This window comes from Petaurus breviceps, unplaced genomic scaffold, assembly GCF_028583685.1.
Source record: "Petaurus breviceps papuanus isolate PSGF00001 unplaced genomic scaffold, PetGlider_PUasm1.0 90977, whole genome shotgun sequence".
In the NCBI taxonomy this organism is placed as follows: domain Eukaryota; kingdom Metazoa; phylum Chordata; class Mammalia; order Diprotodontia; family Petauridae; genus Petaurus; species Petaurus breviceps.
Window position 1 is genome coordinate 40506011 of NW_027187391.1, and position 27575 is coordinate 40533585.

Genomic DNA, 27575 nt, shown 5'->3' on the forward strand with positions numbered 1-27575 from the left:
TAAAGCTGGAGGTTAAACCTTTCATTTTGACTAGTGTTCTCCCTTGTTCCCAGCCTTCCTTTTTGCATAATAATTCATTCATGTGGTGGGGATGGAGGACACTAACAATTCCTACATTTACTAAGTCACAGAATTGAGTGTTCTCACTCAATCAATTTAAGTGATAATTAAGTGCAAGGAACCTCCCCTGAGTAGGCATCTCCATCTAGTCCAACCCATTTCAAAACTAAATAAAATCTCAAACATATAGAATTGTTCCATATACCCAAAAGAGATCCTAGAGATTGTCTAATCCAACTTCCTCATTTTACCTGTGAAGAAACTGAGCCTAAAAGAAATGGATTATCAAGATCATATAACTAGGAAGTGGTCTAGCTGGGGCTTAAACCTACAGTAATATACCAAGTTCTCCATAAATGCAATATGCCATCTTATGTCTGTGCACACACTTTTACATTGATGTCCTTGGTGTGTGATAGAATATTAAGAGTCACCAGAAAGCTAAAGCAGAGCTCTAGGTACTATATTTTTGCATGAGGGCAGTTAGGTGGTACAGTGGATAGAGCACTGGGCTTAGAATCAGGGAAACTTAACCTTCATGAATTCAAATCTGGCTTCAGACATTTGCTAGCTGTGTGATTCTGTTCAAGTCACTTAACCCTGTTTGCCCCAGTTTTCTCATCTTCAAAACAGGGTCCTGAAGAGTCAGACACAACTAAAATGATATCTTTGGGTTGGAGGTCGGAATATCCTTAATATATAGTCAGACTAGTATCCCTGACTATCAGAGGTAAGGATCATTAGACAATGGGACATGCTTTCAGACAAGAAAACAGCCTTCAAATTCTTTAAGATGTATATAAAATTGGGGTGGTTAAGTGGCGCAGTGAATAGAGCACCGGACCTGGAGTCAGGAGGACCTGAGTTCAAATCTGACCTCAGACACACTTACTAGCCATGGGACTTTGGGCAAGTCACTTAACCCCAATTGCCCTTCAAAAAGCAAAAAAACAAAAAATGTATATAAAATTAAGGTCGTGGGATTCAAACCTGGAAGAGAACTTAGAGTTTATTTATATACTTCATTTTTGAGATGAGGAGAAAGGGAGACCCAAAGTAGGGGAAGTAACTTCTTTCAGATTAATCAGGTGGTGCAGAAGAGAGCCAGGATTCAAACATATTTTCTTTCAATGACTCATTCCAAGGCTAAGTCTAGGAAAGACAGAAGAGAAAAAAAGGAGCAACCAATGCTATGGAATACTTTTGGGGTACACTGAAGCATGTGGGAGGATAAAAACTAAGCTATCTTTTAACCAGTACTGTGTTTCCTCAATCTCAGGAGAAGGGGGCAAGGGCTGTTTTCCCTTCATTGTCATTTCATGTTCACTAGTTCCTAAAATTCAATCATTACTGTTTCTGTAGAGACTTTAAAATTTAATTGAGTTGCAATATGTTGTAGGGCATAGAGTGCTGGGCCTAGGGTCAGAGAATGTTATCATTCCGTTGTTTTCAGTCATATTTGACTCTCCATGACCCCATTTGGGGTTTTCTTAGCAAAGATTCCAGGGTGGTTTGCCATTTCCTTCTCCAGCTCGTTTTTATAGATGAGGAAATTGAGGCAAACAGGATTAAGTGACTTGCCCAGGATCTCACAGCTAGCAAATATTTGAGGCCAGATTTGAACTCAGGAAGATTAGCTTTCCTGATTTCATGTTGGACACTGTGCCATCTGGTTGCCCTCAAGTCATGGAAAGCAGGATTCAAATGCCATTTCAGTCAACTACTGTCTATGTGACCCCAGCCAAATCATTTAGCCTCTCTGTATCCCCAGTTTCCTCATCTGTAATATGGGATAATAACTGTAGTACATACATCACAAGGAGGTTGTTGTGAGAATCAGATGCAATAAAAGCCCTTTGTAAACATTATGAGACTGCAGAAATGTCAGTTGTTATTGCAGACATTCAACATTATAGAGTTTGGTTTTCTGTTTCATAAAGAAGGAAAATAACAAATTCTGCTTCCTAATTCAAGTGATGAACACAATTACTTTTACTGACATTTCCGCTCATACAAAAAAGAGCTCCCAAATCGTTAAATTCTGCAGGACACTCAGATGTGCAAAAGAAGTCTGGGATAAGGGAAGAGTGCTGGACTTGGCATCAGAATTCCTGGAATTGAATCCCAGCTCTGACACCTTCTAGCTACATGACCTTAAACAACTCAACTTCTCTGAGCCTCATTTTCCTCATCTCTAAAGAAAAAAGGGGTCAGGGCGGCTAGGTGGCACAGTGAGTAAGAGCACTGGCCCTGGAGGCAGGAGGACCTGGGATTGGTTCCGGCCTCAGATACTTAACACCCACACAAAATAACTGGTCATGTAACCTTGGGCAAGTTACTTAACCCCAACTGCTTTAAAAAAAAGGGGGGGAGGGAGCATCCAACAATTCCCACACTGTCCCAGGCAGCTAGGTAAAACAGTAGACAGATAGAAAGCCAGGCCTGGAGTCAGGAAGACTCATCTTTTTGAGTTAAAATCTTGCCTCAGAGACTTACTAGCTGTGTGACCCTAGGCAAGTCACTTTATCCTGTTTGCCTCAGTTTCCTCATCTGTAAAATGGGCTGGAGAAGGAAATGGCAAACCACTCCAGTATCTTTACCAAGAAATCCCCACATAAGGTGACTGAAATGACTAAATAACAACAAACGTCCCAGGATTCTTGTGATGAAAGTTTTTATAAACCTTAAAGTACTTAAGTACTACAACTTTAAGTAAAATCATAGCACAAAACACACTATAGCTACCTCAGCTGTCCCTTATTCATTTCCCTTTGCTATATACCACAGGTAAGATCATAATGGCTCTAGAGTTAAAAGACCTGAGTTCAAATCCTGCCTCTGATGTGTACTACCTGTGTGATCTTGGCGAAATCACTTAATTTCCTTGGGCTCCACTTTCTTCATCTATAAAATGAGATCATTGGGTGAGATGGTCTCTGGGTTCCTTTCCAAGTATAGACTGATAATCATAAGGCACCTTTTTATAGAATTTGGAACTCAAAACTTAACAAACAGCATTAAAAAATGTTTTTACATGTAATTGAGGGAAAATATTTTTTTTTAATTCTATGTGATTGTAGTTGTACTATTAGTATTTATTGGTTGAGAAAAATTGCATAGTGATAAAAACCATTGTAAATTCACTGATTCATTTAAATCAACTTCTATTATATTAATCACATACATTTGAAAATTAGCCTGAAAATTAGTCTGAAAATACTGACTGAGACAGTATTCAGTCTGCAGAAGGTATGTTTGCTTGTTTTATTACAATAAGTTATTAATAGAATGGCTGACATTGTTTTTAAGGCTTCAGAGCCTGGAAATCTGGGTGAAGTGATGAAATTTTCAACTTTAGATCTTGTTCCACTGTTAGCTTGTTTCCATATTTAGATTTTGGTGCAGCAAGTTTAGAAATTCCACTTTCCCAAACATAGGTTACGGTAGAAGGCATTATACATTCCACGGCTTTAGCTGACAGAGTTGGGTCATCAGAACGAACAAGTAGCCAGAACTCAGAGAGGTTCTTGTTTCCAATTAAGTAGGAATGAAATATTGATAATACCAAAACAAAAAACCCCACTATTCATGCCACACACCTTTCTTGGTGCTTAAGCACCAAGATCAAAGTGATAATGTTTGTTGTGCTCATGTCTTGGGAGCCCCCAATAAGGACACAGCTCCCAGGATTCTGAGGTCCACAGGACAGAAGTGGCTGCCTTCTCTACTCCCACCAAACTGCTTGCTTTTCCCCCACATGCACTGACACTTAATTGCTCCTGTGTTCTGGCCACTCTGCTTGATGAATCTCCTCCCAACCTTCAAAGCTTAGCTCATCTGTCACTTTCCTAGTCAGAAGTAATCTGTCCCGCTTCTGAATTCCCATTAGACCTTCTTTAAGTTTCTTTTGTGGCATTCACCTAGTAATCTCTCATGTTGTAGTTAAATATATTCCCTAGGAGAATGTAAGTGTATTAAAGGCAGTAACTGGGTTTGGTTTTTTTGTTTTGTTTGGTTGGGGGCAGGGATGGGGAGTGTGTGGGGGGGGGGGTGGCAGGGTGTGTTCGGTTTTTTTAATCTCTGAGGTATAATCAAATGCATGGAACATAGGAGACATTTAAATGCTTGTGGAAATAATTTGAGTTGAATTATATAACTTTTTTTCTTCATGAGATTCTAAGCTGCTTGAGGGCAGAGATTATGCCCGAAGGATTCCAAGTGGCCCTTCTGTGCTAGGTTAATAATCAATGCATTAGTCTCTCTTTCTCCAAAGTCTACCTAGGAGGAAAGGGGAGTTGTGTTATTCTTTACAGTTAATAGCAGAAGCATGAGATTTTAGGCTATCAAAGAGTCTCAAAATTTAATCATTCTTTGTTTAAATTACATATTTTGTTAGGGTCTGAGCACAGTTGACAAGGAATGAAACAAATTCCTTAGGAAATGAGAGGGTTCATTTCCTTGGGCTGATATGTGGTACAATAGCTAAGAGTGCTAGTTTGGGGGTTTCCAGTTGCTACTCTGCTCCTTACTACCAGTGTGGCCTTAGCCAAGTCACAGGATCTCTGGGCCCCAGTTTCCCCATCTATGAAATGAGGAGATTGGACTCTAGGAGCTCTGATGCCCTTTTCAGCTCTAAATTTATGATTCTATGATCCAAGGGCAGCCATTGGTACTGTGATTATTTTCTCTTTCATAGGCAAAAAAGGAGAATGTTTTTCAGTGTTTCTTTGTTTTGTCTTAATTTCTCAGATGGCCAAGAGTACCCTAGGGCAGCCTACCAGCAACTGGTACATCCAGCTCAACTGGTGCCAGGTCTTCCCAGACCCTGCGGAAGAGACCTCCATCCTCCTGTTCAAAAAGTCATACTGAATTACCCTGGCCAAGAAGAAAGACAAGCACAAAGAGACTATTCTTCCCCAGTGCCCCCACAACACCAGTAAGTGGTACAGGGCCAGCATTCAGTTATTTTTGAAATGGAATCAAGACTTCAGACAGCTAGGTGATGTAGTGAATAGAGTACTGGGCCTGGAATTAGGAAGATCTGAGTTCAGATCTGACCTCAGACACTTACTAGTTGTGTAACCCTGGGCAAGTCACTTAACTTATATTTGCCTAAATTTCCTCAACTATAAAATGGGGACAACATCACCTACCTCATAAAGTTCTGAAGTTCAAATGACATAATATTTGTAAAGTGCTTACGTAGCATAGTGCCTAAAACTTAGTAGGTAAGATGCCTATTTCTTTCTTCCCTCCTAGGGATATATTCCAGTTGAATCTTCCCTCTGTCTCTACCTTCTTGATCTAGATTTGTCGGGCATCAAGGTTCAGTCATACAACCAAGCAGTAAGAAAGTAAGGTCTACCCAAACCTCTACAATACAGACTTCTCAGGTCTTAGAAAGGGAAGTGCCTTTATAGGTTATTTCTTTATACTAACAACTAAAATAACACGAGAATACTAAAATTTATGTAACACCTAGAGGTTTTAGAAGTACTTTAAATACACTATCACATTTGGTCCTCACAATAACCCTATAAGATGACTACCACAGATATCATTACCCCCAGTTTGCAAGTAAGAAAACTGAGGAGGAGCAAGGTTAAATGACTTGTCACAAAGCTAGGAAGTGTCTGAGGCAGGATCTGAACCCAGGTCTTCCTAACTCAAGTCTAGCACTCTATCCAATGCATCATATAAACATAAGTCTAGGGTCATTTTGGTGGAAATGATCTTGAAAAGCTATCTTGTTCATCTAGCTGCTTTGGGTCAGAATGACCTCTCTCCAAAGTTAGTACTGGCAGTGTGTGCTATTTTTGAAACTACTCCATGAAAGATGGTCACTGTTTACAACCTCCAGGATATAGCAATCCTCAACCAGTGAAACGTTCTTTGTCTCCCTTCTGTTTGCTGATACTTAAGCCTATTCCCTATACCATTACTCACACACATATCCCCACCCACATAGGTATGCTCACATGTGTATACGTACATAGAAACATAGGTATACATATACACATATAAGTCCTCAGTGAAGGAGAATCCTTTCATTTCCTACTGTAATCATTATTTCTGTATGCTTTGATAACATCTACATCCTCAATAATATATATGCATCTCCAGCTGCCTACTGGACTTCTCAAACTGGATGTCCCATCCCATAAATATCTTAAACTTAACATGTCCAAAACTGAACTCCTTATCTTTCCTCACTAGCCCTCCTCCACCTTCCTAACTTCCCCATTACTGTTGAAGGTACCACTATCCTCCCAACCACCCAGGCTTGCAACCTCAACTCCTCAATGCCCAATTTGTTGCCCAGACCTGTTAATTCATAACATCTCTCCTGTACTCCCCCTTCTCTGACACTGATACCCCCCTGGTATAGTTTCTCATCACCCCATGACTAGACCACTGCAGTAACCTGCTGGTTGGTTGAACTCTACCATAAGTCTCTCCCCATTCCAGTCCATCCTCCATTTACCAGTCAAAGTAATCTTCCTAAAGGTACAGGTCCAACAGTCATCTGCCCGTCCCTCATTTCGTCTTCTCCCCATCACCTCTGAGATCAAATATAATATCCCCTATTTGGCATTCAAAGTCCTTCATAACCTTCTTATCTTAGTCTTTTCAATCTTCTCTCATTTTACTTATTTCCACATCCTCTGTGATCCAAAGACACTGGCCTCCTGGATGTTCCTTGATATGCCTGGCACATAGTAAGAGCTTAATTAATGTTTATTGACAAACTGATAATTACATCACCTACCCCAAGGCTGATTTAACATGGCAGCTCATGGCAGAATGGATATAACACTGGCCCTAAAGTCAAGAAGACCAGAGCTCAAATCTGGCTTCAGTTTATTACTAGCTATATGAACCTGGGGCAGGTCACTTAAATGCTGTTTGTTTCATTTTAAAATGGGATAATAATAGCACCTACTTCCTAGGGTTGTTAGAAAAAGTGCTTAACATAGTACCAGACACATAGTAGGTGCTTTATAAATGCTTATTCCCTTCCTTTCCCTGTGCTTTTTCTTAGCAAAATAATCTGAGTTTCTTAAGCTTTTATTCATCATTCTAGTTCTTCAGCCATTATCAATTCCTGCTCATTGGTCTCCTCTGAATCCTTTTAAAAGTTTTCTGCACATGGACAGTCTTGAATATTTATCTGACTCTCATTACTTTAAGACAAACTAATTTATAATAATTTGGACAGGAGTTATGATGAAATGTACCTTTACTTAAACAAATCCTTTCTTCACACAAATTAATACATTAAATTTCTGCTTTTATAGAATTGGTTGAGACTATTAAAATGAGTTCCCCCTCCCAATTGTCAATTAACACCCAAGCATTCATTGTGAAAAAAAAAATCTTTTTGAATGATAAGATAGAAAACATACCTGTGCTCCTAATTTTTCCCTCTTATTAATGAGTTAGAAAACATAGAAGTTTGATTTTTAAAAACTACATAAAAGGATCATAAGCATCATTTAAATTCTTGTTACCAATTACTTTAATTTAATACAGATGATATTTCCCTTTTAAATGATATTATATAAGGGATTTAAAAGCATTGTAAACAAGATTGACCTAAGAATAGCTAAATTCTAAAGAAATAAAATTATTTTCAAGCATTTTCATGAGATAAATTAGGTTTTGAATAGTTGGAGGAGATTTTGAATCATGTGTTCTACTTACTAAAAGCTTGTGGGACTGGTTTCATCGTGGTAAGTACTATGGGCTGAATAAAACCAAATAATAAGAAAAATTCTACTGTTATTCTCAAATTAGATGAAAAATTCTGGACACACCATCTAGCCAACTTACTAAATGTAAAAAAGGGGTTTTATGTATATGTGTGTATTAATATTATCAGAATGTCTGTCAGTCAGCTAGCATCTATGAAACTCCTATTATGTGCCAGGCACTATCCTTAGTGCTGGAGAATGTCTTATCTTCTGTTTCACCTACAAAGCAATGATTCTTTTACCACAAACTATTCCAGTAAAGAGTTTTGTTGGAGGGGTGACTAGGTGGCAAAGTGAATAGAACACCAGCCCTGGAGTCAGAAGGACCTGAGTTCAAATCCAGCCTCAGACACTTAACACAAAAACTAGCTGTATGACCTTGGACAAGTCACTTAACCCCAACTGCCCCTGCAAAAAAAGAGGGAGTTTTGTTGGGGGAAAAAAATGATACTAGATCCTCTTTTGATCAAGGAACATTTCCCATTACTTCATCCCTATAGTCATCAAAATATAAAGTATCGGTTTGGTGGTGGTATACTTTCTTTGTTTTTTTCCATACAGGCCCTCTTTCCCTGATAGTGAAAAGTATTAATGTTGCTGAATTAATGAAAAAAAGCATTTATTAAGCACTTACTATGTACCAAGTATTGGACCTAATACTGAGAGTTGACACACATATACATGGCAGAGGTATATACAGATAAAGGGAAAAACCTACTAAATATCACACAAGTTAAAAAACAAAAAAATAAATTAAAATTCTCTGGAATATCCTCCCCAATAATTGGGGTTCCCGTTCCCCAACCTCAATAGCTTTAGCACAGAGCCTTGAATAGAGTAGGGTATCTATAAATATTTAAAGTCATATCAAACCTCTATCTCCAGGTTTGAAAAAAGTACAGGAGACAATGATCACCTTGTATTTCTCAAAGACTTTGTGCGCCCCATAGTTTTTCTTTGGCAGAATATACATTTTTCATTATCTGTTTCCTTCCTAGGGGTCAGATATATAACCAGCCACCTCACCAAGCTGCTGCTCAGGATGAATCCTATGAGTATCCTGCTAACTTCAGACCCCAGATTAACCAGATTCCTTCCCCAGCTGTGATCCCAAGACCCCCCAGTACACCTGCCATCAGAGGGACTTTAAAAACAAGCAATCTTCCGGAAGAATTACGTAAGTTATGTGCATGTTGGTTTCTCTTCTTTGTTGTAAAATCTTGTTATTTTGATCACTCCTGATGCTTAATAATCCCTAGTCTTGATATATTCCAAATAATCCCAATAAAAGCAAGTGTTTTGCTTTAAAAGTTACCAGGCATAGCAAGTATATGTTGGGTAACCCTGTAAGGGCTTTCAGTCATGTTCAGGAATTGCTTGCTACAGGCTTTTCTTTTAAAAGAATACTCATTTCTCCCTCCCTTCTTCTAAATATGTCCTCAGCTGCCTAGCAGCTTGACTGAATTGATCAGTTATCTGAATGTGTGTGTGTGGTATTGGCCAAGGACCTCACATTTCACCATAAATTAGCAGCAGCCATCAAGAAAGAGGTCGTTTTCTGGAGGGATGAGACATTGGGTTTGGAAAAATGGGTTAACACACTTCATAAGGCTTCAAAATCAAACATTTAATTCAAAGAGACATTCAGCATAGTGTCAGATGGTGATTCCTCTTCTACTTTACTTTTTTTTTTCTGGCCAGAACCAGACATGTTGAAATATCACTAAAATGTTCTCATATTAAGGTCAGGCAGGACTGTGAATTCCAGAAACCTTATAAAAACATGCACTTCTCATGGAATTGTTGCATTCTGTTGTGTTCACTGGAGAAACCCAGATGATTCCAATAAGCATTTTCTAAGTCTGGGTGCTTCTCAGAACCAGGCCTCAAATAAAACCCTGTAGGGTTTACTGATCACTAGGGAAATGGAAATGTGTGGTCCATGTCTGTCTCATTTATTCCTTTACTGCCTTGGAAGATTTCTTTGTCATGGATACATTTTCTTTTCCATTCAGAATATGTTTTAGTTTTTGTTTTGTTTTCTCAAAATTAAAAAGGTTAGTTTAGTTTCTACACCTTTAGGTTTGTAATTAGAGCATGCTAAAAAAGCCAAAATGGGGTCACAAAGAGTTGGACACAACTGGAAAACAAGTGAACAACAAGAAAATTAATTCCTACCTCTCTCCCATCTCCTTCTTCCCTGAAAATCACATGGCCCTCAAAATTAGTATCCATATTTTATGTAATAATCATTCTAATGTATGTCAATTAAGGTTTCAAAACAATTTTCTCACAACAACCCTGTGATATAAGTAGTATAAATATTGTAATTATAAATTGACAGGTGAGGAGACTGAGGTCTAGAGAGTTTAAGCGATATGTCCAAGGTCACATAGCCATTTGGTAGCAGATTTGGAGCTTGAACCCAAGGATCTTACTGTCTACTATTATGTATTTTCCCCTACATCATGACTCCTATGTAGGCCATTGTTTAATTATTTCTTCTCACTGTTCCCCTCTAGAATCCTTGTAGACATTGATTAAAAAGTTCCCAAACTACCCAAGGATGAGATCACATGCAGGCTACCAACTCCCCTGCCTTCCCCCGCCCCCCCCCCCCCCCCACCAAAAAAAAAGAACTTTGGATCTAGTTAATACTACGAACTCAAGAGACTCATTTCTAACCTACTTAACAATTATCTTCCCCTACTACCAACACACTATAACCACTCTACCTCCTATGCTTTGAGATCCCCCAATCTTTGTCATCAAGTTTTACCACCCTAGATGTGAATTACAAAAACTGTACTATCACTTACCAAATGTTCATCCCCAGTCAGAGCAAATCTACTTTTCCCCTGACCAACTCTTGTTCTCTATCCCCTTCCCCAGTCTATTCCACTGTGTGCCTTTTGGAACTGCTGCTCTAGTCTCAACAAACTCCCTTATAGGATCAAAATTTTCCCTGAATGCACCTACAACCTCTTCAATTTAACAGAAAGCTGGCTTTTCTAGAGCATTTCTCTCCAAATATTCTCCAGCAGAGGCTTCTTCTTTTCCCAATTCTGACCCATCTCATATGGCCAGGAGGAAAGGTTGATATATATTTTTGTTCTCCACTCCCACTTCCAGACCATTCATCTGTCACCATGACTCAATAACCTTTCCTACTGTGAAGTCCATTCAGTCAGTTTATAAAACTCTAATTCCCTTTCTATTACTGTTATTTATCAACTCTCAGATTATTCTCCTAGCTTTATCAATGGCATTAGCATTTTTAATTAATAATAGTATATATATATATATATATATATTTTTTTTTTTAAACATTTGATTTTAAAACTGAATTCCAGATTCATTCTTTTCCTCCCTTGTCACCCACCCTTACTGGGAAGATAAGCAATTCAGTATAGGTTGTACATGTGTGGCTAATGCAAAACATTACCATAGTAGATATATTGTAAAAGACTGACTATATTTCCCTCCCTCCTATCCCACCTCCCCCTTGTTCTATTCTCTACTTTGATCCCATTCCTTTTCAAAAGTGGGTGCTTCCAACTTCCCTTCCCCCCAGCCTGCCCTCCCTTCCATCATCCCCCCTCTCCCACCCTTCCCCCCTACTCTCTTGGAGGGTGAGATACCCTATTTAGTGTGTATGTCATTCCCTCCTCAAACCAAATTCAATGCGAATAAGGTTGACCCATTCCCTTTCGCCTTCCTATTCTTCCCCTCCATTGTAGCCATTTTCCCTTGCCTGTTCTATATGAGATAGCTTACCCCATTCTGTCTCTCCTCATCTCCTCTCATTATATTCCTCTCTCACCTCTTAATTTCACCTTTTAAGTATCATCCCTTCCTATAAAATTGGTCCTGTGCCCTCTATCAATATATACCTGTAAGCATATATACACACATTCACATATGTATTCATACGCCTGTATACCCTCTGATGTAGACATATATATTTCTATTCCCTTCAACTATTTTCATACTGAGAAAAGTTTCATCAGTTACAATTATCATTTTTCCATGTAGGAATATTAATAGTTCAACTTTGACAAGTTCCTTTTGATTTCTTTTCCCTGTTTACCTTCTCTTGCTTCTTTTATCTGAATGTCAAATTTTCTATTCAACTCTGGTTTTTTCATCAAGAAAGCTTGAAAGTCCTCTATTTTGGGGTGGCTAGGTGGCGCAATAAGTAAAGCGTCGGCCCTGGAGTCAGGAGGACCCGAGTTCAGTTCCAGCCTCAGACCCTTAACACCCACACAAAAAACCTAGCCCGGTAACCTTGGGCAAGTTACTTGACTCCGATTGCCCTCCAAAAAGGCAAAAAAAAAAAAAAAGTCCTCTATTTCATTGAATGACCATATTTTCCCCTGAAACACGATACTCAGTTTTGCTGGGTAGGTGATTCTTCGTTTTAATCCCAGATCCTTTGACCTCCAGAATATCATATTACAAGCCCTTTGATTCCTCACTGTAGAAACTGCCAGATCCTGGGTTATCCTGATTGTGTTTCTATAGTATTCAAATTGTTTCTTCTTGGCTGCTTGTAATATTTTCTCCTTGATCTGGGAACTCCGGAAAATAGTTATAATATTCCTAGGAGTTTTCTTTTTGGGATCTTTTTCAGGGGGTGATCGGTGGATTCTTTCAACTTCTATTTTGCCCTCTGGTTCCAAAACATCAGGGCAATTTTCCTTGAGATTTCTTGGAGGATGATTTCTAGGTTCTTTTTTTTATCATGGCTTTCAGGTAGTCCAATAATTTTTAAATGATCTCTCCTGGATCTATTTTCCAGGTCAGTGGTTTTTCCAATGAGATATTTCACATCGCCTTCTATTCTTTCATTTGTTTAGATCTGTTTAATAGCATCTTGATCTCTCATAAAGTCATTAGCTTCCATTTGCTCCAATCTAATTCTGAAGCAATGATTCTCCTCATTGAGCTTTTGAGATTCTTTTTCCATCTGGCAAATTCGGCTTTTTAAGGCATTCTTCTCCTCATTGCCTTTTTGAGCCTCTTCTGCCATTTGAGTTAGTCTGTTTTTTAAGGTGTTATTTTCCCCTGTCATGCTGTTGAGTCTCATTTCATAGTTTTCTTGCATTGTTCTCATTTCTCTTCCCAATTTTTCCTCCACTTCTCTTATCTGCTTCTTAAGTTCCTTTATGGCCTGCAACCAGCTTGTATTTTTCTTGGAAGCTTTTGGTGCAGGAGTTCTGACTTCACTGTCTTCCTCCTGTTCCATGCTTTGCTCCTTTTTGTCCCTAAAATAGGAGTCTAATGTTGGATTGCTTTGCTTGGTTTTCTTCCTTTGCTTGGTCATTTTGCTACTCAATTACTTAACTTTTGGCCTTTTTGCCACAGTAGGACTCTGCCACCAGATGGGGGAGATTCGTTCCAAATGCTGGGGTTTCCTCAGCTGCCAGAGGCATTAGTTGGGTGCCCTCTCTGAAGCCTCCACATGCTCTGGCAAGCTGGTCACACACCCCAGGACCTCTACCCTAGACTGCAATCCAGATTCAAGCAGGTGAAAGCAAGAGCGATTACCCCTCAGACTGGTCACTTGGTCCCCCTACACTCTGCAGGCCAGGAGCTGAAGCTGCCACGAAGGGGGCGGTTACACTGCAGCCCTCAGCAGCTTCTGGTACTGGGGGCAAAAGCTGACGTACTCCCAATTACTGGGTCCCAAAGTCCACACTGCACTGACCTCTCACTTTGTCCTTAGCATCTATGTGTTGATAATCCTGGATTGCCACAGCTGCTAGTGATCTGGAGTCCCTTCAGCGGATTGTTGATCAGGCCCGATCTGAGGCTAAAACCTCGGAGTGGGGCTGGGCTCAGTTCTGTGCTGTGCTGGCCAATTCCTGCCAGTCTGCCAGGCTGTCCTCAGTGGGAAGTTAGCTTCTCTGTGTCATTTTGTGGGTTCTGTAGCTCCAAAGTTTGTTTAGAGTTCCCTTTTACATGGTTTGGAGGTGGTGAGAGCTGGAGTCGCATGGAGGTCCTCTTTCTACTCCACTATCTTGACTCCATCCCCAATGGCATTAGCATTTGATTCTTTGTCTTGCTTCCCATACTATTCCCTGCCATCATCATCATCTTTGGTAATGTCAATGTTTATTTTGATGTAATTTCTAAAATGCTGACTTTCTGTCATTTTTCCCTACTAATTCTTAATACCCACCATCTGATTTCTTCAATGATGTTCTTGTCATGATGAAAGCAATCAAAGAAGGTTACAAAATCATGATGGTTTTGCCAGCAACAAATTTACAGTATATAACCTTAGCTAGACCCTCTCTGCTACTCAACAATGCTTGTGTTCCACTCTCATTGATTCTCCAAATCATCAATCATAGCAATTACTTTATTAACTCTTTATATCCCTAACCCTCCTATACTCATAGCATATGACTCATATACTTTTTATGAGAAAAGTCATCCAGTGTGAGCTCCTATTCCTCTCCATCTTACCTCAAAAACTCATCAATATCTTAACCCAATCTCTACTCCTTCCCTCCTGTCTTAAAGGACAATATACTCCCGACTCAACTCTTTGCTTATTCCTCTACTTCTTGACATTTCTTCCTCCTGCATTCTCAAGGACATTACAACATCAATTATTCACTTTCTCCCATATACCCTCAAGTTCCCTTCCCCACTTACTCCTTCCTTTATGCTTAAACACATGCTCAGATTTCCCTAAAAGCCATTTGTTGATCCCTTTGCTCCACTCAGCTGCCAGCCATCTCTTGCCTTTTGCTATGCTACGCTTCTTGAAAAAAGTCATCAATACCTGACACTTCCACTCCTTCCCAATGCACTAATTTCTCAATCCCTTCATGACCACTTCCACTGTTTTCCAAAAGGTCACCTTAATTACCAATGTTTTGTTTTGTTTTCAGTTGACCCTTCTTGAACTTTTGGCAGTATCTGACATTACTGATTACCCACACCTTTTGGGTATACTTTCCTCCTTTGGTTTCTGAGAGCCATATGTTGCTAGTTCTCCTTCTGCCTTTCTCATTTATCCTCAAATCTCTTAGTGAACTGTTCCTGACATCTTAAAATGATAGTTCACATATATTTATGGCCTGCAAAACACTTTATAAATGTCATCTCATTTGATCCTCACAACAATGCTTGAGAAGTTGGTGTTATCACACCCATTTATATATGAGAAAACTGAGGCTCCCCGAGGTTAAACAACTCATTCAGGATCACATAGCTAATAGGTTACTACTGAGGTAGTATTTGAAACAAGGTTTTTCTGATTCCAAGACCAGAAATCATTCCACCACTCCATAACACTGCTTCCTCAATATTCCTATTCCCCAAAGTTCTATCCTTAGGCCTTTCCCCCTACATCATATCCCTTATTAATTTCACTCATGCCAACACCTTCAGCTACAATCTCTGAATATATGGTTCTTAAATCAACACAGAATCACCAATCAGAAACTTTATTGTATCACTTTATTATCTCTACATATCCCCAACCTCCTATACTCATAGCATATGATTCACATGCTTTTTATGAGAAGTCATCCAGTGTAAGCTCCTTCAATTTCTCTCCATCATGCCTCAGAACTCACCAGTATCTTAACCCAATCTCTACTCCTTCCCTCCTGTCTTAAAGGACAATATATTCCTGACTCTTTGCTTATTCCTCCAGTTCTTGACATTTCTTCCTCTCATACTCTCCAGGACATTACAACATCAATTATCTACTTTCTCCCATGCATCTTCATGCTCCCTTCTCCACTAGCTCCTTCCTTTGTGCTTAAACAAATGTTCAGATTTCCCCAATCCTAAAAAAGCCATTTGTTGATCCCTTTGCTCTACCAGCTACCAATCCATTTTCCTACTTCTGTATTTTTGCTCATGCTGTTCCCTCTTCCTAGAATGCCCTTCTTCCCAACCTCTACCCCCATTTCTATGTCTTGAAGTCCATAAGACCTAATTCCATTGCCATCTCCATCATGAAGCCCTTGTTCCTAATTCCCCAATTAATGAAAATCCTTCCCTCCCCAGCACACCCTGACATATAATTTAGTTTAGGTTTCTCTTGTGCCCTTTCCATATATCATTTTACATTTGTAGTTATTTATATATGTGTTGTATTCACCTAATGGATTGAGCTCTGTGGGGGTAGGAAATGTCTAATTTAATTTTTGTATCACCCTCCAGTGCCCAATGTATAAACATTTGGTACCTAATAAATAGCTGAAATTGCTCTAACTTCCTGCTCCCCTGAAGTAGTCTGGAAGATCATCAGGATATCACAGAGCATCAAGCCTATGAAAAAGGGCTCAATGGGTGATCCTCTGTTTTCATACATTTCCCTAGGCACCTCACTTTGTGATTCCCAGCTCTGTTGTTACATTCAGGGACACAGAGAGTTGCTTGGGCACAGTACCAAACATGACTGTAAGCAGACAGTGATGGCTTCATCACAAGGATAAGGCAAACTCCGGGTACTATTTTAAAGCCATCATATGACTTCCGAGCCTTCAGAACATCTATAGGGAGGCCCTACCCCCAAGCTTAGAGTATTAGAGAACACTGGGTGCAGAATAAGAAGACCTGGGTTTGAATTCTGACTCTGCTACTTATTCTTTGTGGGATATTCGGCAGATTACCCAGGTTATTCTGTGGGCCTCAGTTTTTTCATCTGTAAACAGAAGAGACTAAATGAGCTATAAGGAAGTCTCTTTCCGTTCCAGATCCTCTGATTTCATGCCTTATCCTCCTTTGGCCATATAAGCAACAGCTTCTAAGCCTCTAATAGTCCAGCACTGCCCATTATAGAATTCCATAACTTTAGTGTTAGAATGTTCTCAACAAGTATTTGTCCAATTTCTCCTTGAAGACTTCCAACATGGGGAAATCTACTACTTCTAAAGGAAGCACATATTAGTTTTAGACAGCTCTAATTGTTAAGAAGTTTTTCTCTGAACTGATACAAAGTGAAGTAAGCACAACCAGAAGGACATTGTACACAATAACAGCAACATTGTATGATGATCAACTATGAATGACTTAGTTATTCCCAGCAATAGAATGATCCGAGACAATTCCAAAGGACTCATGAGGAAAATGCTACCCACATTCAGAGAAAGAACTAAGAGTACAATTTTCACTTTAGTGTGTGTGTATGTTTTTCTTTGGTCTCTCTCTTCTTACACAACATGACAAATATGGAAATATGTTTCATATTACTGTACATGTATAACCTATATCAAATTGTTTACCCTCTTAGAGAGAGGGGAGGTGAGGAAAGGAAGGAGAAAATTTGGAACTCAAAATTTTTTATTGAATGGTAAAATTTGCTTTTACATGTAATTAAAAAAAATAAAATACCATAAAACATTTTTTTAAAAAAAGTTTTTCCTGGAACCACACTTAAATTTGCTCTTTGCAACTTCTACTTATTGCTCCTGGTTTTGCCCTATGAGACCAAATAACATTAATCTAATTGCTCTTTCAAATATTTGAAAACATATCCTCCCAGAGTATTCTCTTTTCCAAGCTAAATAATAGTAGTTGGTTCAACTGATGTTCACATGGCAAGGACCAGAGGTCTTACCCTCCTTTGGTCAGTAAGTGAAACCCCTGTCACCTGCCTTTTGAACTCACCTTTTCCAAGTTCCCTTTTCCCTAACTGACTGAACTAATGTGCACAGATAACTTTAGTGTTCTTGGACCTGGAGACAGAAGAGAACCCAGAGGACACTATGCCAATCTAGCTGCCCCCATTTGTCAGAAGGCACAATCCTATCAATGGGCTAGTCAGGTTTCCCTTTATAGAAGAACAATTGAAACTATATAAAATTCAGTCCTTTTTCTTTGAATTGAGTGCCTTGGCTAATTTCTAATTTATGTGAAAAAATCTCTCTTAGGAAAAGTCTTCATAACCTACTCTGTGGACACAGCTGTGGAGGTCGTGAAATTTGTGAACTTTTTGTTGGTAAATGGATTTCAAACTGCTGTAAGTATTTTGTCCAAAGCGAAGATGGAACAGCAAGGGAGATAAGATAATGAATCAAAAAGAGGAGAGAGATAAATAAAGCAGCTAGCTGTTGTTGACATTTTAAACTGTCTTATTTATGCTTCATCTGAATACAAACTCAATGGTTGTGGGTTTAGGTAAATTTGAAATTATTCAAGTTCTCTCGCAATGTTTCCTGTGTATTTTTTTGAAATTGCTTTAATACCACTGAAAACATGCATAAGTCTCCTCCAAAACCTAACAGGAGTAGGGAACTTCTGATGCATGTTTTATCAAGAAGAAGCATGGTAGATTAGACAGAGAGCTGGACTTAGAATCATCAAGGCCTGGGTTCAAATCCCACCTCTGACACTTAATAGTTGTGTAATTATATAATCAAGTCACTTAACCTTCATGAGCTTCCGTGTTCTCATCTGTAAAATGGGGATAATAATGCCTATAATTCCTATCTCAAAAGGCTGCAGATAGAGGAAGTATGTAAAACACTTTGCCAACCTTCCAGTTGTCAGATACCCTCCTCTATCTGCTAACTGACAGATGTAGTTGTGCTCCTGGTGATATTGGATACGATGAGCTTCCCCTTTCCATTTCATAAGCTTTGCTTACCACTGAGAGGTAACGTGATACAGTAGATTGAAAGCCAATCTCAATTTCAGATAGACTTGGATTCAAGTCTTGCCTTTGCAAATATTGGCTCTGTGACTCTGAACAAATCATTTAATCTCTCAGTGCCCCCAGGCAATTATCTAAGACTGTAAATTTCATAAAGAAAACTGTTTGATAGAGGGAGTTCCTTTCTGAGAACTCTCTGCACCAATGAAATCACAGATCCAGCTTTATTCCCACCACCATGTACCAAATGCCTTTGGACTACTCCCTTTCGATTAGAAATGATGCTATATTAAAAACAATGGCCTGAAAGGGAAAATTGCTTTAACTCAGTCATGCATATAGATTTACTTATTTATTGGTCCTAGGTGGCCAAGCCTCAAGTGAAAATGGGGAGATGTGATCAGAGGCAATGGGGGAAGGGGAAAGTCAGGGTATTTTTTTTCCATTTAATTTTAGGCCACATTAAATAGTCCAGGTTCACCTCTGTATACATGCTGTCTCCCTTCTCTCTCCCTACCCACTCCCTTTATGGATAGGGAATAATTGGCCAATTCTATCCAGCACTCTGATTCTTTCTTCACTAGACCAATCTGGAAACAAAAATCTTAACCCTGGTCCTTCTGCTACCATTGTGTGATCTTGGCCCAATTCAAGGAGCTCAGAAAATTCTGACCCTTCTTGTCCCACCATAGTTCCTTGATTCAATGCAGCTTAAGGCAAAACCATGGTGGTAGCTCTTTGGAGAAATTAAATCACACCACAAGGAGCTATTGTGAGACATTGCAGATTTTTACGGGAAGAGAGGCCTCTCTTTTCCTTCCTATGAAGTCCTCTGTGTACTCAGTGGGAAGGCAATAAATATTAATTGCTGATGATTACATTCTGCAAGATGGTACAAAATTGAAGGAATGCATAAAAAATAGGCAGTTTGTAGGATGAAAAGGGAGGGTAAAGAGGGGATGCTTGTCACTTAAATTTTCTTTTTCAAAATTACTTAGCATCACTTTACAAAGGTATCTATTTAAATTCATCATTTTCTTCTAATAAAATCTGACTGGTCTAGGAATCTCTCAAAGTTTTAAAAAATGCATTAGTGCACATGTTGTCATAAAATCACAATGCCCTTGTTACTGAGTAACTAGTATATCACTCTCTTGTTGCTGAAATTAAAAAAAAAATGTCTTGGTCTAGTATACACTGAGGTCAAATTCAGAAGCCCCAGGCAAAAGAGTTCAAAAGGCAGTGTCCAACTCCTATCTATTTCCCCTTACTTTTGGTTAATTGCAAATTAAACGGATCGCCTTTGGAGCAGGCCTATGTCCTTTTGTGGCCTCCTTGCCAATCTGGGACTGCCTGAACTATTTATGTCTATAGTGGCCTCCAATTGTGAAGTCCTTAGCACAGGCTCATAGGCTGAGCCCACATACCATGAGTGGTCCCATTATAACCCAGCAAAGATAGCACACAAACCCTGAGAGTATTACTGACTGTGCCTCCTTTATTTACTACCAATGAGTAATTTACATTTAGGGTTAACATTACTGCTAGAATCACATTGCTCAAAGGACTTCAGAAGCTTATCCTTTGCCCAGTCCTCAGGTTCCAAGCTGATGAAAGCCATAGATCATCCCATAATAATAGCTCACCTCTCAGTAGTATGCTAAGGTTGACAAAGAGCTTCCCTCACAGCAACTCTTTTGGGGGTGGCAACTACAGGAATTATTACCACCAACTTACAGATGATCAACTAGGGCTCAGAAAGGTCAAGTGAATTGCCCTAACACAACTAATAAGTTGTTAGAAGGGTAATTCAAACCCAGGCATTTCATTACTCCCAAGTCCAGCACTCTGTACTGTGCTTCCCCCAAACCCCTACCCCAGGCAGATGGGAGCTTTGCTGTTTGGGAGATTCAATCAACCAACATTTATTGAGTATCCACTGTGTCTACCTAGGCATTATGGGGCACATGAATGTACTATATGAAAAACATCTCTTTAAGGAGCTTAGAGTCTAATTTGAAGTGTAAAACATGGTCACACAAATGAACAAGAAAGCATTATAAAGAAAGGTCAAATTGCATGGCATAACTAATAAGACAAGACTGACTACATACAGGAAGTTGCCTAATTATCAGGGAAGCTAATGACTTTAAAAAGGAATTAAGAGGCAAGAGAACTCAATAAGGACTGCAATCATCTGCAAAAATTTCATGCAGAAAGTGGGATGTGATCTGGTCCTTGAAAAGAACCAGAGAGGACATTTGGCAGGGATAGGGAGGTCAGAAGATATGAGTTAAAGCATGGAGGTGAGAATCAGATGGGACAGTAATCCATGGGATCAGCCATGAAGGGTATGTGTTAGGGAAACAAGAGGAAACAAGGTTAAGTGGGTAGGGTGGGACCAGATGATGACGAGACTTGAAAGTCAGGTGGAGGATTTTGGTGATTTGATGTCTACTGACTAGTTGCAGTAGGTAATAAACAGTCATCATGGGATCTTAAGCAGAGGCAGTGATATGATAAAGGCAACATTCTAGGGATATTAACATGGGCAACTATATGCAGGGTGGTTTAGATAGCCTATTTACAGGGAAAGAGATTTCACAGTCTCTCTTGGGGAGCTAGTTCCAGTACGTAATCACCCCGAAGTCTACCACTTCCCCTGTATAACCATGCTGCCAAGTGGGGATTTTCCAGTTAGTCCTCTATAGAATTGGAGAATAATAAGCACCTTCTACATAATAACTCCTAAACAATCAGAACCATCAAACTGCACAAACTCCACTCTCACGCTAAATGATCCCAACTCTTCACCTTTTGTAATAAGGATTATTTTTATTCCAGGACTCATTTCAGTTACTATTCCTTGGGCCTCCTCCTAGCTTAATTTGAACATTTCATTTCTTTCTTAAAATCTTTAATGTTCTGTTAAACTAGGATAATAGACTGGATTAGAAAAAGATGTAAAGGCCATAGAGTTCAATACCCTTATTTTACCAATGAGCAAAGTGAGGCTCGGGAAGGTGAAAATGATTTGCCTAAGATGAAACAGTTAGCAAGTGACAAAGGTAGGAATGGAACCCGCTATCTCCTGATTCTAAATCCAAGGCTCTTTCCATTGTGTCAACATTTATGTGCTACGCCCCCCAGCGCCCCCCCCCCCCCGCCAACTCCATGGGCAAAGAATTGTGTTCTTCCATAATTGTCTTTGAAATATTCAAGCCTAAACTGGACATGATATTCTAATTAGGCATCTGATCAGTGCAGAGTACAGAACTATTATTCCTGACTCTGTCATGTTTTACATTCCTAGGATCATGTTTATTTTTGTTTACTTGTTTGTTGAATTTTACTGACCCATTAAGCTTATGGTCAACTATGACTTTCAGCTTAAAAAAAAATGTAACTGGGGATAGTTTTAGTAAGTGAGAGCCACTGTAATTGTATAAATAGAGGTAACAACTATGTTAATAATGAATGTTAAATATTCAAACTTTGAACAATGTTGAGATATGAAATGTTTTAAGGAAATTTTCTTTTATTCTTTAGACATAGGAAGTTTCCCCTTTAATCACACCACTCACCCAAAAATAATTAGTAACTCTCTGGGGTACTTTTAAAATCTCTTACTATTATGTCTTCTCACACCCTGAATCTGCCATCAACTTCATTAACTTTTCCCAAAATCCTCTTCTTACAGATAGACATATTTGAGGATAGAGTCCGAGGCATTGACATCATCAAATGGATGGAGCGCTATCTTCGTGATGTAAGCAAACACCCAAAGCTGCAAGGTCCACTCATTTTTTCCTAGGATAGATTCATTTTATTAAGTACCTAATAAAAGCCAGGCACTGTGTGAGGTGCTGGGGATACAAAGCTGAAAACAACATAGTCTCTGCCCTCAAAGGAGTTTATAATCTACTGGGGATGGAGGGAGGTGGGGAATATGACATGCACACAGCTAAATGTGTATAAACCATATACAAAGTAAATGCATAGTAATATGGGCACATTACTAACTACTAAAACTCCAGTGGTTCCCTATTTCCTCTTTGTGACTTTAAAAACTCTTCATAAGCTGACTCTTTCCACCTTTCCAGCCTTCTTATACTCTATTCCCCTCCATCTATCACATGACCCAGAGATGGTGACCTCCTTGCTCTTTTTCACACACAGTGCTCCATCTCCTCACTGGGTCTTTTGGTAGGAGGCCTTTCCCTGTTTCCCCAGCGATAAGGGTCTTCATTCTGAGATTACTTTCCAATTACACTATGTATCTGGTATGTACATAATTATTTTCATGTTGTTCCCCCATGTTAAAATGTGAGTTTCTTGAGAAAGGGACCATGTTTTGGGTTTTCTTGGTTTCCCTAGGGCTTTAGCAGAGTGCCTAGCACATAGTAGGAGCTTAATAAATGTTTGTTGATGGATAACTAGGGGGATTAGGAAGAACCTCACACAGGAGGTGCTGCTTGAGCCAAGCCTTAAAAGAGGCTCAGAATTCTAAGGGATACACAATCCTAATTGTTTGGTTCAGAAGCTCTGCCTCTTGCCTGTGTTGAAAGCCTAGACTGACCCTAAAAAAGCCACTCTTGTAAGCCATGCATGCTTGACAAGGACAGAGGGAGGGAGGATGAGAAGGTAGGTGACATTATCCTGTGGAGGGAAGAAAGACCAGCAAATTGGAAATAATGAAGAGACCAGGCACAGATGATTGATAAAAATCAGGGCAAACTTTTTTTTAAACAATAGAGAAAGATGGGAATACAGTGTAATGGGAGGTCATTTTCCTGTCCCTCCTTCTCTTCCCCCCTCCCCAATTCTTCAGCATTTTGTTTAGTCTTGGAGCTTTCCTAAGCAGGCTCTCTCACTGGGTACTTTGTCATCTCTGAAGCCCCTTAAATCATCCACAGCAGTTCTCTGCTCACTGAGCTGTGATTTGTTTTCTCCAGGATGCCTGGCCAGGCTCTGTGTGGAGGACACTCTGCAGTTTAACAGGAAAGAAATTGATGGTTGCGGCTGCATCCTGGTTGGTGCTGACCAGTGTTGCAGCTGCAATCTGGTTGGTGCTGACCTAACCTTTCTGCAGGGGCCGGTGGGGGCCTGGAGCCTCCCTACAATGCAGGCCTTTTGTCTGAAGTGTGGAGGGGTTTGCTTTGTGCAGGAAAACCTCTTTCTTCTGATTCTTAGGCTGCATTCAAAAGGAAAGGCAGCCATTAGCTGCAGAGTTGCCGTTTATCACTGATGCAAAATCTTTCTGCATGGAGGCTGAATCTTGCCGAATGCTCTTCTCTTACATAATGCAGTCCTTTCTGAGATGGTTATTAACGATAGCTACAGAAAATGGCGGGCAATAAATATCTATTTGGAGACTGCCTCCTCCAGTCACCTACATCAGGAATCTGATTGGAGAGGGGTGTGGAGAAAAGAAGTGGATGGACAGACTAGGAATTGTGATGCATTTTACTTTACTGAGTGAATGAAACTTGTCCTCCTCCCTCAGCACATCAGAGGATACTTAAGATCCTAGCTGGCCAGTTTCCAACCTGCCTTTACCAAACAAACTGCACTTTACACGTCAATAAAAGTTCTTCTCTCTCTCTCATTAACAGAAAACAGTGATGATAATCATTGCAATCAGCCCCAAATACAAACAGGATGTGGAAGGAGCAGAGTCCCAGCTGGACGAAGATGAGCACGGCTTACATACTAAGTACATCCACAGGATGGTAAGTCCTGGGCAGACAGGGTTGCTGAGAGAAGCTGCAATAGCTCACCTTCCCGGAGACATTAGCGTTCTCTCTAACAAATTATATCTCTTTCCCTGGGGGCTCAGCATTGTGTTTGCCTGGCTGTGTAAAAAGACACTAAAAGCTTGCTATGAAGGGTTAGAGTAGAAGGCATCATGGGGTAGAAGAAAGGACACTGGATCTGCAGTTGGAGGATGTGAGCTTATATCCTGTCTTGCCCAGTCCCTGACTCCATGACCTGGGGCAAATCACTTCATCTTTCTGTGACTCAGTTTCCCCACCCTGTAAAATGAGGAGGTTTAGAATATGTGATCTCTAAGGTCCCTTCTAGCTTCAAATTGATGACTCCATGAACAAAATGTAGTATAAGAGTGTTGAACTTGCATTCAGGAGACCTGTGTTCAAGTTTCAAGTTGTGTGACGTCAAGTCATTTTTATCTCTTGGTCCCAGTTCCCTCATCTGTAACATGGGGACAATGATATACATACAACCTACAGTTCGTGGTTTGCTTTTTGTTTTTGAGGAAAATTCTATAAAGTATGAATTATAATATTATTAGGTCATATTTGCTTCTCCTGCCCTCTCTAATGACAAGTGCAGAAGAGTCCCACTTCACAGTTGGCCTGCAGAGAATACTTAAACTAGAACTGATTGAAGAAACTTATGAGAAAACAGATTTTGGTACAAAAGCTAACAACCAGTGCTGTCTACCAATGCAACTGTGTTGTTTTAGTAGGTAGTGATGTCACTGTTACTGAAGAGATTCAAAAAAAGACTGAATGCTTATCTCTTGGGAATACAGTAGAAGGAGTTCAAGCAGTAGGTGGGAGGTTGGACTAGCTCCAGGTTTTCCACCCACCTGCCTAAATCAGCACCAGCAGCTCACTAGTAGGTGAGCTCTGCAGCAGACAAGCAATTAGGGCATGATGAGCACTCCAACTTTATGAAAGGAGTGAAGAAGCCCAAATTTTTACTACCAAAAGCCCTTACTACTTAAAGCTTAGCTACTTAAAGCTGACTCTTTTCTTTCTTCCTTGTATCTCTCCTGCTCCTCGCATTCCCTGCTTCCTTTTCCTCCCCAATTCTCAGTCCTTGATCCTGAGAGGCTGCCAAGGTGGTGTGGTGGTGGGGAATGAATTATAGTATATTTGGGTTTGGCAACACTAAACTGGATCACTTCTGAAGTTCTTCAAATTCTGAGCCCAATGAGTGCTAGGTTAAGGCTTTCCCTCTGCTATGTTAGGTAACATCTGCCACCAATCCAAACTATTCCATTACTCAGGGGTCATCCTATTCACCAAGAACAGGGGCAAAGAATCTGAAATGAGAACTGGAGCAGCTGGTATCAGGGATCTCTGCCTAAGGCAGGGGAGCAAGAGCCAGGAGGTCAGGCAAGATGGAGATAAGTCAACAACACAATTGGGGAATGCACAACAAAGCAGTACTAAAAGGCTGGTTACTCCAAAGAGGTTGGGAACATAGGGTTTGGGGCAGAATGGCTGGCATTTAACTCAGTAGGTCACAATTGGCTCCGTCTTTTTCTTAAAAGAGGGCCTATAAATGATCAGGGATTAGAATCAGAATTAATAGTTGGAAGGGTCATTGAAGACTTCACCTCTCTGGGCCTCAGTTTCCTCATGTATAAAATGAGAGACTATCTCTAATTACTAGGTGATCTCTAATTCTAATTTCCAATGAAATAATGTAGTTCAACCCCATCGTTTTACAGGCAAGGGAACTGAGATTTTGTAAATGAACTTACCCATTGTCATATAGATAGTAAATAGTAGATCTGAGATTTGAATCCAGGTCCTCTGATTCCAAATCCAGAGCTCTTTCCACCATACATGGGACAAAGTCTGGATGAAAGGCAGGGGTGAGTTATTCTAGGACTTGGTCTTGGAAGCAGGAGACAGAATTAAAGAACAAAATTAGGAGGTGAGAAAAAACTTATAACAGGTATTGCCTCTGGTTTTAGGACCACGATAGTTTTTCATGTTGAAGCCCCAAGCTCATGCCAGTCCATGGACTAAACTGCCTCCCAATCACTACCTGACTCAGGGTTTTTACACTCCTTGGCCATTAGTTGACAGAATGAAGGCTCTGGTATACTAGAAGCATACTCCTAGGGCCCCAAGTGTGCTCTCTCTATTTCCAAGCACATAGCTCATGTCAACAGCTGGTGTGTGGGTAGTGCTTTAGTCCAGTGCCAGTTCCTGGGGAAACACACTCAGAAGTGTTCCTATTCCAGCTCCCCGGAGTTCAGCTGAGCCAGGCAAGTATACATGGGACCACCATGTGCTTATGGATTGACTACCCTAAGCATGGTCTAAATATGTGAAAATTAAGTTACCTGAGAATGGTGTCAGGACCCTTCCACCACACCTAAGAGCTGATACAGAGATCAGGTAGAGGGTAGATTCTGTTAAGCTGACACCTTGGGACCTGTCCAGCAGGTAAGCAATTCCTGGGGGGTGAGCACTGAAACTTCATGGTGTGGGTGGAGAAGTCCCCATGGGAAAACTAGAAAGCACAGAAAAAATGATTTGTGTTGACCAGAAAGCTCTATATATGGTGTATTTGTAAAAGACAGGACTTGAACCCAGGTCTTCTGACTTCAAGTCCAGTGCTTATTCCACTTTTTACTTCTTGGGAAACTCACTTCTTATATAATCTTGAAACATTTTTAGGGCATCTTCTGGTTTTTTTTTTTTAAAGGAAAGTTGTTTTGAAAATTATATTTTTAAAAATTGGAACTGATGAACTCTACTGCTTAGCATAGCACCATGCAGAGGAAGAGTTAAAATTATTAGCTCTTGGTGCTCCAATAAGGAAATTAGAATCATAATACTGCCTGTGCCTGTGTGTGCAGGTAGCATTAATTAACCTCTCAAACTAATTCCTGCAATTAAACCCACAAATCTATCTGGTTCCAGATGCAGATTGAGTTCATAAAACAAGGAAGCATGAACTTTCGGTTCATCCCTGTGCTCTTCCCCAACGCTAAGAAGGTAAAAACCAAAAACTTTATAATTAATACAGTTTGACTCATTGGGCTCTATCATATGGGAGCTGAAGTGGAAAGACCTGCCAAATTATTGTCAGTGCTTGTTGTTGTGTTTGTCCTTCATTTTGGAAGAGGACTGTGGCATCAGGGAGATGATGACAGGACTTGGAGTTGACTTGGATTGGAGTGAGGGAGGGCTGAGCAAGGTCACCAGCCTCACTTTCTCCTCCAGAGCCATCTGGGTCCAGTGACCAGATAATCATCAGAATGACTAGACATGACCCTGGGTGCAATGGGAGACCTTGGCCCTTTTAGGCTAAGGCCTTTTCATGTACTCACTTAGAGTGAGCTAACGTCCATTCAGTGAATAGGTCAG

At 40.0% G+C, this 27575-nt stretch overlaps 1 protein-coding gene across 2 annotated transcripts in view; it reads left to right on the forward strand.

The window, feature by feature from the left end:
• TRAF3IP2 (TRAF3 interacting protein 2) overlaps nucleotides 1-27575 on the forward strand; it is a 72282-nt gene that overhangs the window by 38710 nt on the left and 5997 nt on the right. For both annotated transcript variants that reach the window (XM_069077035.1, XM_069077036.1), the window contains 6 exons: nucleotides 4810-4996; nucleotides 8813-8991; nucleotides 17717-17805; nucleotides 22139-22207; nucleotides 24054-24170; nucleotides 27129-27203. In XM_069077035.1, the coding sequence (XP_068933136.1) occupies nucleotides 4810-4996; nucleotides 8813-8991; nucleotides 17717-17805; nucleotides 22139-22207; nucleotides 24054-24170; nucleotides 27129-27203 (716 nt within the window). The remainder of the gene's footprint in view (nucleotides 1-4809; nucleotides 4997-8812; nucleotides 8992-17716; nucleotides 17806-22138; nucleotides 22208-24053; nucleotides 24171-27128; nucleotides 27204-27575) is intronic.